Genomic DNA, 12,154 nt, shown 5'->3' on the forward strand with positions numbered 1-12,154 from the left:
AAAAAAAAAAAAAAAAAAAAAAAAAGAAAGAAATCTGCCTGCTTCTGCCTCCCAAGTGCTGGGATAAAAGGCGTGCGCCACCACTGCCTAGCTGCATCATTCATTTCTGAGCTGATAAGTCATCACAATGATGAATTTTTGTTTGTTTTAATCCAAAAAATCAAAACTAATGTGGGCTGTAGCCTAGGGGATTGGACCACTGGCCCTGCTCAGGCACACCTTTCTCAGCCTGACCTCACCACGGGCTGACTGGTCACTCCACAGATGATAGCAGGGTCTAGCCTTCTAGTGTTGTCTAAGATTCCAGAAACGCTCACGTGTTGGTCATGGCTGTGTTAAGTCCTAGGGATGAAGTGATACTTGACTTGTTCTCAAAAAGAGCGGGTTGATAATTTTGTCAGATTTTTCCAGCAGTGTGTTGACATTTATGATGCCCTAGTTTGTGGCAGGCATTGTGTTAACATATATCTTAGATTATTGCATGCTGCTCTAGACCATCTTGCTTCCTCAGTGTCAGACAGGAGCCAGATCTGAGACTCACATTTTAATGCCAGGCCCCTTCCACCTCCACCTTCAGGAATTAGAAGCTCACAGAGGTTGGGAAACAGCACACAGAAGTGGCTGATAAAGACCATCAAGAGCCTGTGCTCCCAGACTCCAGGGCAGCCAAAAAGAGCAGCATTTGTGGGCACAACAGGCCACCCTCCCTCCTTGTTTAGATTCTGTTCCTCTCCAAAGAATGAAAGACTAGAGTTTGTGTCCTGGATGTGCTCTAAAAATTAGACATTTGCCAGCCTTTGTCTTTAATTTCTGATTCTAGCTGACACTTTCATTAATGGTCTAGCACAAGCTTTCTGTCGACTAGAAGACTACTGTGTAAAAGTGGTTTTGTTGTCCTATCAATAATGGTCATAATTTCCCCAATACTCTCATCAGCAGTGAATTGAGTCTTGCAGCAAAGAAATGGAAACCCCAGTGCAGTGGTTGAAAGTGATTTGTCTTGTAGACGGCGTCTTCTTTCAGTAAAATCAGGTCAGTGTGGCGCTGCTGGGCCAGATGTAAGTCTGAGACAAATGAGTTGGAAGAAATTGATCATTTGAATCCTTGTGTTGTTTTTAGCTGTCGTCACTTTCTCATATCTCCCTTTCTTTATTTCCATCTTTAATAAGCTTTAACTGGTGTGTTCATCAGGCAAATTCAATGTCTCCTCAGTTTGAGGCAGGCCTTAAATGAGGAAAGAATGCTCTGCCCACCTGCAGGATTGGCCTTCCTGTCACAGATCTGGCAGTGGTGTTTATGCCTGTACCCATTCCCCTTCACACCCTGGCTAGTGCCCAGCTGGGGTTTGTTTATCACACAGACTGGCCCCTTGACCAGTCAGCTCTTCATTGCTATTGAAAGTTAATGGGGGCAAAATTGCATTCCCAAACATTTGAACCTGAAGTGGCCAGGGCAGAACTTAGTTGATCTCTGGTGATCGGTTCAATTTAGTTACGATTTTTTGCCATTAGGCTAGGGCTGAATGATGGTGATTTGGTTGAGGCCAAATGTCTGAAGAAAATTGGCTCTCTGATAAGAGTGCTGTTATCAGAGGGGGCTACGTTCTCATTTACATTTAGATGAGTATTGATTATTTATTTACTCAGAGAAGTGAGATTCGTTTCCAATCTTATCTTTCTCGTCTCTGCTTGTCAGCAGAAAGAGAGCTAGAGCCCCTGACATCAGGCCAAGATAACAGCACTTTGTAGCGAAGATAAAAGTTGGAATGGGCCTTTTTCTAGTCTTGACTGAAAGGATAAGTTTTAAAAATTAGAACTGATGGGTCGTGCTTTCAAAACCTTTCCTGAAGGTTCTGCAGTTTAACTAGGCAGGAGAATTGGATGATTGGAGCGGCTCTGGCCTTTCTTCTTTTGTAATAGGAATTGTGTTTAATTTGATTACAGTGGGCTGTTTCACCAAGAGCAAATTGTGTATTGGCTCAGAAGAGGCTAAAGTGTGACCTCATTGCCATGTCAGCTTGTTCTTATTTTATCATCTAAATTCCACATTTTCCAGTCTGAGCCTCGGAGTAGCATAAGCTACAGTGTCATCACTTGAATGTAGTCCTGTGCTTACATTAAGTCAATCGAGGGATGAGAGCTGCCTCCCAGAGGAAGAGCTTTGGGATGGCTGATGCTGTGTCTGCACTCCAATGTAGATTCTATTGGCTTGTCGATGACGGCTTTAGCTATGTGAGTCTCTCAGGATTGAGCTGAGCAAAAAAATTTGCATGGTGGTCTTCCTGCACCAGCCTCTTCCAGCCCATGTATAGCATCACTAGGGGAATCTCCCCAAATAGTTGGCTGTGTCATCCCACACTGTACAGGTAGTGTTTGTTGCTGTGAGAGAAACTCCAGATCTTGACCAGTGGTCTACCCAAGCTCTACATGTGTCCCCAAGTTGTCATGGCTTTTTCCAAGTTGGATTTCCTAGAGTCTACACAGGTTCTTCAGGACTCTAGAGGAGTTCACTTCGTCAACCTTACCTCAAGGAGGCTTCTAGTCCTCCCTGGAGGCCCAGATCAGATGTTTTCCCCACAGGTAAGAGCCATGACCTGGGTTGACCCCACTTCTGGTCCCACAGCACCTTGTCACTACCTTTGGTAAGAGCAACCCTTGTTCTGGAATTCAGCTGCTGAAGTGTCTCTGCCTGGTCTCCAGCCTCCCTGCAGGATAGGATGGGCTGTTGGTTACTCATCTTGTCTCTGAGCTTGGCACTTCATTGATGCTCAGAGAATGTTAGATGGCCATGGATGGTCTTAACACATAGCCTTTGATCTCTGTGCTGTCATGGCTTGTTGTGTGAGTTCTGACATTTACTCATTTTCAAACCGTATGTAGAAACTGAGAGGCCAGGAAGCCAGGAGTCCTGGCTACTGAGCAAGTCTCTAATCTTAAATGTTGTCTATAGTGTCAAAGCAAGGTTTTTAAAAAGAACTATATACCCTCTCCTCCCCACAGACATGGTCTGCCATGAGAGAGATCTGCATTGGTACCAGCATTCCTAGCTTCCATGTGTCCACCTGTGAAGTGTTAGCCTGTCGTGCCCCATGGCTGGGGGTCTGCTGTTCCCTTGCCCACATTTCTGGTTCAGCATTAGTAATAATAAATAGCTCTATTGCCTGAGCACGTTGCCAAGGGGAGTCTTTATTTGTCTCACTTCATCTTCACAGCAGACTTCTGAGCAAAAGTTCTGTTGGACCCATTTTACAGATGATTAAGTAGTATATCAGGATGCACAGCTGACAGTACTTCTTGTTCTGAAGTGCAAATACCCCCCTTCTAGTCTTCCCTCAAGGCCCAGCTTTGCCTCTTAGCTAATTCTTAGCGTTTTCTGACTACAAGAAACTCTTTAAGGTGGTGAATGGGACATAGTTGACATGAAGATGTAAGCATGAGCCGTTGATGATTCTTTCATCATCATGGATGATGGACTCCCATGGACCAGTCCAGTCCACTGCATGAAAGGAGAAGGAGAATACAGGCTGAATGGCAAGGTGTCCCGAGTCACAGCAGCCAGGGTCCACCCTGAGTGCTACATTCTAATGGACAAAGGGGAAAGAGAAAAGGTAGATGTTAGTGACAGGTTTTTGCCAGCTTTGTGACGATACAAAAGCAACCTGTTACTTTGGGGAAGTCCCACATTCCACAGCACCAAGGTCTTCAGAAAAAAGACACAACTGATGGGCCACAGGATGGCTTCCCCATCTTCAGACTGGAATAGGCACTTGCTTCCCAGCTGAGTCTCAGCTGTTACAGAACCGTGTGCTAAAACCTTTCATGTTTCAGTCAAGAGTCAGAGAGTTCAAGGAAGCCATACTGAACATATATCCCCAGCTAACAGATTGTACAGATTTTCTTTGAAACTTATATGCTGGGATGTTTGCCTTGGGTTTTTATAAAACCCTACCTGTGTATTGTAGCTTGGAATTTTCTCAAAGTGCTAAAGCAGTATTTTGTTCCCAGACCATTCTGTGCTATAGCATTGCTACAATAAATACATCATAGAAATGCCCAACCAGGTTCTTGTAACTGCAAAGGGACTGCTTCCAGAACCTTCTTTTTAGTGTTCCCCTTTGCTATGCACCAGAGGGCATGTAGCTTCAAGCAAAACTGTGACATTTTAAAACCTTTTTTTTTGCAAAGGTCGGACACTGCCTTGAGAGCCGTGTATGGTTCGGTGTGAAATCCTCTTCTGTTTCCTGAAATCATGTTTTTGGCAAGAGCATATCCGTGGAAGCTAGCTTCGCAGCTTGTCATTTTTAAATGGCTTTCTAGTTGCTGTTCTTCCTTCCATGCCTGCTCTCTAGAAGTCAGACACACAGTTAATGGAGATGCAGTCTGGCAGTGGGTGAAGGCCATGCTAATCTGGATTATTGTTTACTAAGAGTTCGGTGGGTCATCATGGCACAGAGAGCATGGGCCTGGGCCTCAGCAGCACAGGTCCCTGTCCCACTGCTTCCCGAGGGCCATGGGGCACAGCTTAGTCCCAGCTGATCCCATGTTAAATGGGGTTTGCTCTTTACTTTTCAAGGTATCTGAAGCAGTAAGTGAAGTGATCTGTAGGAAAGGCTACCCAGTCCTTAGGGAAAAAGTAGTCCTAGGAGTGATGGTGATGGTGGGTGGTCAGAGTTAGGACTCTTAGCTCCAGCAGTGATAGAACACCATGACCAGAAACAGATTAAAGAAGGAAGTGTGTTTTGGCTCATGGTTCCTAAGGGCAAGAGCAATCGTGTCAGGGACAACGTGGCAGAGGAGCAGGAAGCTGAGCGATCACATCTCAGTGGCACACAGGAAAGGAACCAGAAATGGGATAAGGCTATAAATTCTCAAAGCCCATCCCTAGTGATGTACTTTCTGCAGGAAGGCTCCACATCCTGAAAGTTATATAGCTTTCCAGAACAACCACTGGGGAACATGTGTTCACATGCATGAGCCAATGGGGGACATGCCTTATTCAAACCCCACAGTCATCCTTCAGACAACACATGGCTCTTGGCCCATGGACTCCTCAGACAGCCCTCTGAGGTTGGTGCTATTGTCATGCTTCCTTACAAATTAAGAAACAGACTGGAGGTTCAATAAGTTGGCAAAGTTGTAAACTAAATGACTAAGCCAGGATGTGGACCAAGGTAATTAAGCCCAGCCTAAACTGTCTTGCCTCTCACTTGGGTCAAGTATGCTCTCATTACATGAAGGCTATTGATGGGGCTTTTTTTCTTATTGATAGGGATTGTGTGTGAAAGTCTTCCTCTGTAAGATCTTTTATCTAATCTCCTGGTAATTTAGGTCTTGAGTCACATCTTCATCAAAAGAACCTTACCTTCCTCAAAGCTGAGACCCATCAGCCTCTTACCAAGTTCAGAGATGGTTTGCAGCTTGTTCCTCCTTCCTAGGGAACAGTGGGGGCACGTAGAGCAGATAGCAGCCCAGAGTGGACTTCACTTCCCAACAAATTGAGAGCTATAGGAAAGTTCTTTAGAGAGGTGGGTGTGAGCAAGGTGGCTTCGTAGATAAAGGACCCAACCATGTGATAGAAGAAGAAAGGCAGCTCCTGCACTGCCCTCTGGTTTTCACATTCTGGGTCCATGACATACATGTCATCACATAGCACAGAGTTTTGTTTTATTTTGTTTGTAATGAAAGAAAGAAGGCCCCTCTTTGTTGGGGCCTGTATCACAGCCATAGCTCAGGGTGTTGGTCAAGTTCATTAAAATAAATTATTTTAGATCATTTTCATTTTGAATCTATATAAACCACAAGTTAAGTGATTCTGAACCAGATAAATTTACAAAAATCTATATTTATGATATAAGCTGTGGCCTCTGTAATTGGCCAGTAATTTATAGTTTGCAGGAGGAAGAAAGGCTCAAAGGTCCGGAGTGATAAATTCAAAACTCCAAAAAAGACCTTGGGCCTCTTTCCCCTCTTTGTACTTCTTACCTTGTGATCTTGGTTCCTGGGGTCCTGTCTGTGAAAGGGGCTGCTGAGGCCGCCTTGCAGGATCCAGTGGGAGCAGAATGTGAGTACTTGGCACATGATGGGCTGCTGGCAGAAACTAGAGAAAGTCCTAAAAGTCACTTGAAGATACATGCTATTTTTTTTAATAAAAAGAGAGTGGCGGGGTAGTTGGTTTCAGAATAAGGAAAAGCAACTTATTGGTTGGTTCGCACCCCCCCCAACCCCCGACTTCCCTGATCTCTGTTTCCCAGGAAATTGTAGAGACTGGGAATTTTAAAAACAACAACAGCAGCAGGGCGGTGGTGGCACACGCCTTTAATCCCAGCACTTGGGAGGCAGGGAGGCAGAGGCAGGTGGATTTCTGAGTTCGAGGCCAGCCTGGTCTACAGAGTGAGTTCCAGGACAGCAAGGGCTACACAGAGAAACCCTCTCGGGGAAAAAAAAAAGAAAAGAAAAGTATTATATGGAAATTTGAAAAATATAGGAAAACACAAAGGAAAAATAAAGGCATACATAATCCCATTATTGTAATGTAACTACAGTTCATGTTTTAGAAACAGCTTCCCTGTATATGTATATGTGTATATACATATATTTTATATATATAATATATATGTGTACATTTTTACAACTATAATTATCTTATAAATATTGTGTCTCAGGTTTTTTTAAAAATAGTATAAACATGTTTTATATTATTAAATATCTTGGGATTACTTATAATGTCTCAGTAGTATTCCATTGTATTTTATTTAGTAGGCTCTCTGATATCAAATCTAAGTTGTTTCCGAATTTATAAAGCTATCAGATGTTAACATCTTGGGCTGGGGTCTTGTTTCCAGGACCTCCATGGGCACCAGAATCTGTAGATGCCCAGGCCCATTTTACATACCATGCTCTCCCACAGACCCTGATCTCTAGAGTACTTGTAGTGCCTGGCACAATGCAGACACTGTCTGTGGGAGTAATTGCTGCACAGAGAATAGTCATTGTACTATAGACACAACTTTTCCCAAGTGTTTGCAGTCTTCAGTGGTTGAATGCATATAGCATAGATACAGAGGGCTAATGTTATAGTTAACCTTTTTACCTAGACCCTACTCTAAATTTATAGAAATAGATGCATACCCTTGACACATTGTGCCTCTGGAGATGTTAGGGATAGAGGCTTAGATTCTTCTGGGGCTCCTGTACCTCGGTGCTGCTAGCCTCAGCTCTCTCACACCTCCTCCTACCTGATCAAACACACCTTTCAGAGTCAGGGTGATGAGAGTTTCCTGTGCCTCTCACCTTTTCAATAACTATGAGTATACAGAGGTACAGTCTGAATCTGGCTTTTTGACCCATTAAGTGTTCTCTGAGAACACCATTGCTACTTAAGTTGACAAAGAAATAATAAATAATAATAATAATAATAATAATAATAATAATAATAATAAATGTGTAAAATGTTCTGCTGTTTTCTTAGATCTGCCATAACATTTAGGTGCATGGGATGAGTGGTAGAATCTTTAGATACTAACTGAAACCATGTCTCTAATGTTTTCACAATGTCTGAGTAAAAGCATGAACAACTAACTAACTGATGGCTGCTATCTTCCCATTACCAAAACCAGAGCATGAGTTTCATTCTGTAACTTTCATGGTTTTTATTTCTTTGACTTTTTGAACTATGATAGAGTTCTACACATACCTCCTAATTGTAATTGATTAGTATGCTGTGATAATTGTGTATACGTACCTTGGCAGCAGTGCCTCCTGTGCAGCTGGTGATTCCTAAGCCAGGAGGGTGGGTGGGTGTTTGTTTGTTTGTTTGCCAGCCTCTGGCTCCTGAGGGTTTTATCCATGTCATCTTGGTCCCACTGTGCACATTAGGAAAGAGGTCCAGAGAGGAGGGAAGGTAGCCTGCTTCATATCAAGAATGAGGCAATCGTATGTGCCTCCCATTCATTCTGGCTCAGACATCTTTTAATTTAAATTTTATATATGCGAGTACACTATTGCTATCTTCAGACATACCAGAAGAAGGTATCAGATCCCATTACAGATGGCTGTGAGCCACCATATGGTTGCTGGGAATTGAACTCAGGACCTCTGGAAGAACAGACAGTTCTCTTAACCACTGAGCCATCTCTCCAGCCCTGCCTGATGCAAACATCTTACCTGGTATGGGAAGAGCTGACTAAGAACAGGGTGAGAAAAGCCAGTTTCTGCCATCTTGGATAGCTACACCCTTCGGACAGACATTACTGTTTTCCTTTGGCTTTCCCCAGTGTGTGGTAATTTCTGAGTGTTCCATTCACCATTTCAGACATCCCCCCCACCTCCTGCCCCTTTGATCTTCCAGGCCCTCAGTACCGCCTAGAGAAGCAGAGTGAGCCTAACATCGCTGTGGACCTGGAGAGCACGCTGGAGAGCCAGAACGCCTGGGAATTCTGCCTGGTTCGCGAGAACAGTACGTTGGCTGCCTCGTTCTGTGCCGCTTTGTCTGTTGCAAACTTGCTTAGGAGTGATGTGTTTGAGAGTATTTGCTGGTCTGGCTTCCCTACACAGACAAAAAGTGACTGTTTTCCAAGGCAGACCACAGTCTTTGGACTAGAAGTGTGTTTCAAAGCAGAATGATAGATTCTGTGCTATTTTGTAGTCTGCATCCTGTTTAGCACTGTGTGATTAATATTTTGCTCTTGAACTACATCTTCCTAATTTTGGAACAACTCTGGAAATGGCTTAGAAACAAGAGGCCCTTTCTCAGGCGAAGGCTCTTTTGTGTATACAGCAGTGGGCCTGGTCAGTGTCAACTGCTTAACATGTTTTAGAGAAATTTAACCACTTGACTATTCTCAGCAGAAGGCGTCGCAGTGACTGCAAGTGCCACTGTGAGAACTAAATGCCTGCTTGTCTCCAGAGTTTCTGAGTTGTAAGGTTCTCTGCTAGGTGCTACACAGGAGGAGATAAACTGCCCATGGCCAGTCATGGTCCAGACTCCTCCTGCCTGACATGCTCTTCCCTCCTTCTTTTTTTTTTTTTAAAGATGTATTTATTATTATATCTAAGTACACTGTACTGTCTTCAGACACACCAAAAATGAGCATCAGATCTCATTACAGGTGGTTGTGAGCCACCATGTGGTTGCTGGGAATTGAACTCAGGACCTCTGGAAGAGCAGTCAGTGCTCTTAATCACTGAGCCATCTCTCCAGCCCCTCTTCCCTCCTTCTCAGTTTAAACGTGACAACTGCAGAGATAGCCCTGTCACCCAAACCTGGTTCCTTTCTCACCTGGGCACCAAAATGCTACCACAGAGCGTTCTGGTTTTTCTTCATGGCATTATCTCTGTTATTTATTTTGGTCAGTAACTGGCCACTGCCCCTCCCTCCCATTGGACTGTAGCCTGCAGAAGCATGCCTGACCCACACTGCTTCCTCATTAGCTCAGCAGTCTGCTAAAGACTGCACCCTTTGGGGGTTCAGGGGAACAAACTGATGAGTGACTGAATAAAAGATCTTTAGTCCAGCATTGCCTCTTAACTCAGACCAGAGCCCTTGGCTGCCTCTTCTGGAACAGCATGCACACATTTACCAAGAAGGGGAAATGCATTTTTGGCATCCAAAACAAATTCCCAAAGATAAAGGTTTATGGCCTTACCATCTGCAGCTGGTTATAAGAATCCTATGCAAAAACATGTAAAATTAAAAATTAAGTGGTGCCTAAATGGCCTAAAAATACTTTAGGCAAATAGTAAATATTTATAAATGTGTGTTCCTATCAAGAGTCTAATACACAAGTATTTTTATGCAAAATCTGATGTTCTCCCCTTATCAAATAAAGCAGGTATCTCAGAAATATTCCTCCTGGTTTGGGTGTGGTACTGTGCACCTGTTATCAACATGTGGGAGGCTGAGGCAGAAAAGGCAGGAGTTCAAGGTCATCACCAGCTACTTGAGTCTAAGGCCAGCTAAGGTACATAAGACCGTATCTCAGCAAAAATAAATAAAGCCTCATCAGTGGGGAGAGACTAAAAGTGTTGTTGCCTCAGACACTGGTGACAGCAGTGGAGTCGAGTGTATATGATAGTTGGACATATCAAGAGACCTAAGAGTATTCTACACAAAATTTCCACTTTGGGGAATCTACCTTGAGAAAAGACCTAAAATGCGGCAAAGACTTGTATACACTGCTGTTTTTCACAGTATTGTTTCTGCCTATTCCCCCTGCATTGGGGATTTATGCAGTTCCTTGATATACTACTGACTGACCACAATAAAATTAACCTAGAAGTCCAGAAGAGGAGTAGAAAAATCTGTATGCATTTGGAAGCTGAGGTGTAAGCTTCGGAGCCTGTGAGTGAAAAAACAATAGTAGTAGAAATTAGAAAATATTTTGATGAAATAATAACAGTGCTGTATGTTAAAGATTATGGCTGGCTACAGCAGCATGTCAAGAAGTGTTTTAGCCCTCAGATTGATGTATTGCAAAAGAAAAGTCATGAACTTTAAAAGAAATAGACAAATAGAAACAAACAAACAAACAAAAAGCATAAGAAACCAAAAGGAGACAGCAAAGATCAGAAAGTGTTGAGCTAGAAGACTCTAGAAGGACTCATAAAGCAAGGAAACCTCTGTCTAAATGGGTCGAAGTTAAGGAAGAATACCAGAGAAACATCGGTAGTAACAGGCATGAAAGGAAGACTCACAACAGATCCTACAGCTCTTAAACATATAGCAAAGGCTGTGCATGTGTGTCTGAATGTGTAAATTCCGTTGCCTGTAGAGAGTCACGGGAAGCCAGCGCTTCACCCCAATGTCTCCTCATTCACTCTCCCTCATCTTTTGAAGCAAGGTCTCGCTGAGCCTGAGCTCAGGTGTTTGACTGCCTGGCCATCAAGGCCCAGGGATCCCCTTACACTTGCACAGCTGGCACTTTGCCCACTAAAGCCATTCCCAGCCCATACAGGATTACTCTGAAAACTTCCACTGTGAAAACTTTGAAAATGTAGATGAAAAGAATGAATTCCTGGAAAAGGTGAACATAATTAGCACAAAAGTAAAAGTGGATGTTCTGATGGATTTTGAAGTTAATTAATGATTGAAAACCTGACACAGAGAGAACTCAAGCAAGAAGTGATAGGACACTTGAGAATACACAAACCCACTCACACCTGCCATTCCGGAGAGGTCCCTGGAGCTTGTGGAAGAAATGAGGCAAGCAGAACCTTAGTAGTGACCACCACACAAGACAGAAACCTTTCAGACCAATCTTAGAAAAAGAGATCCAAAAATTCCAAGCAAATTGTTAACATAACAAACTAGCATACCAACATTTTATTAGACTCAGACTCTGCTGCCAAGTTGGGTTTACTCCAGAGTGCAGAATTGGTCTAACGTTAACCACAGCTAGACCATGTTTTGCTGCATAATAGTAAAAGGGGTGGGAGAAAAGTAGGTACAGAATTTTATCTATCTATGGTTTAAAAACAAAACCCCAGTCATCCCATTTTACCAATAAAGACTCAGGAGCCAGATGCTGCTGCGAAAGCCTGCTAGCTCAGAGAGGCAGAAAGCACGCAGCTGACCTTCCTACTCCACCAGTCTTCTCCACTCTGTCTTAAATACCCTTCAAGACCTTTCTTTGTGTTTACTTAGCTGTCAGTTAGCTTTGTGTTAACTCCCTGTCAGTTGGGTGGCTTGTTCCCCCTCTTGACCTATTGTTGACTTTATTTAGCTCCTGGATTAAAGGTGTGTGCTAGGGTGGAGCCACACTACAACAAGGTTTTTCAGTAAATAATGAAATCTTGGGGTTCACAGTGTGAGCAAATATCCTGCAACCATTTGTCTGTCTGTCTGTCTGTCTGCCTGTCTGTCTGCCTGTCTGTCTGCCTGTCTATCATTTCTGCCATTAAAAGTTGTGTTTAGGGACTAAAGAGATTCCTTAATAGGTAAGAGTACTTGTTTTGCAGAGGACCTGCAACCTCACAGCAACCTGTAACTCCAGCCTCTGCTCCCTTAGTGCACCTGCACACAGGTGTTTGTGTACACATATATACACACAAGTAAATAAAGCCTTTAAACTTATTTAAAAATTAAGTTGTGCTTAGCAAGTTTTGCATAACATCAAGGGAAGAGATGTCAGGAGTGCACTGTGGCACATGCAGATAAG

At 43.3% G+C, this 12,154-nt stretch overlaps 1 protein-coding gene across 9 annotated transcripts in view; it reads left to right on the forward strand.

The window, feature by feature from the left end:
- Nucleotides 1-12,154, forward strand: part of Mapkap1 (MAPK associated protein 1) — a 212,027-nt gene that overhangs the window by 144,162 nt on the left and 55,711 nt on the right. For all 9 annotated transcript variants that reach the window (XM_031369934.1, XM_031369930.1, XM_031369929.1 and 6 more), the window contains one exon: nt 8,347-8,454. In XM_031369934.1, coding sequence (XP_031225794.1) covers nt 8,347-8,454 — 108 coding nt within the window. The remainder of the gene's footprint in view (nt 1-8,346; nt 8,455-12,154) is intronic.

The sequence above is a fragment of the Mastomys coucha genome, unplaced genomic scaffold, assembly GCF_008632895.1.
Source record: "Mastomys coucha isolate ucsf_1 unplaced genomic scaffold, UCSF_Mcou_1 pScaffold15, whole genome shotgun sequence".
Lineage (NCBI taxonomy): Eukaryota > Metazoa > Chordata > Mammalia > Rodentia > Muridae > Mastomys > Mastomys coucha.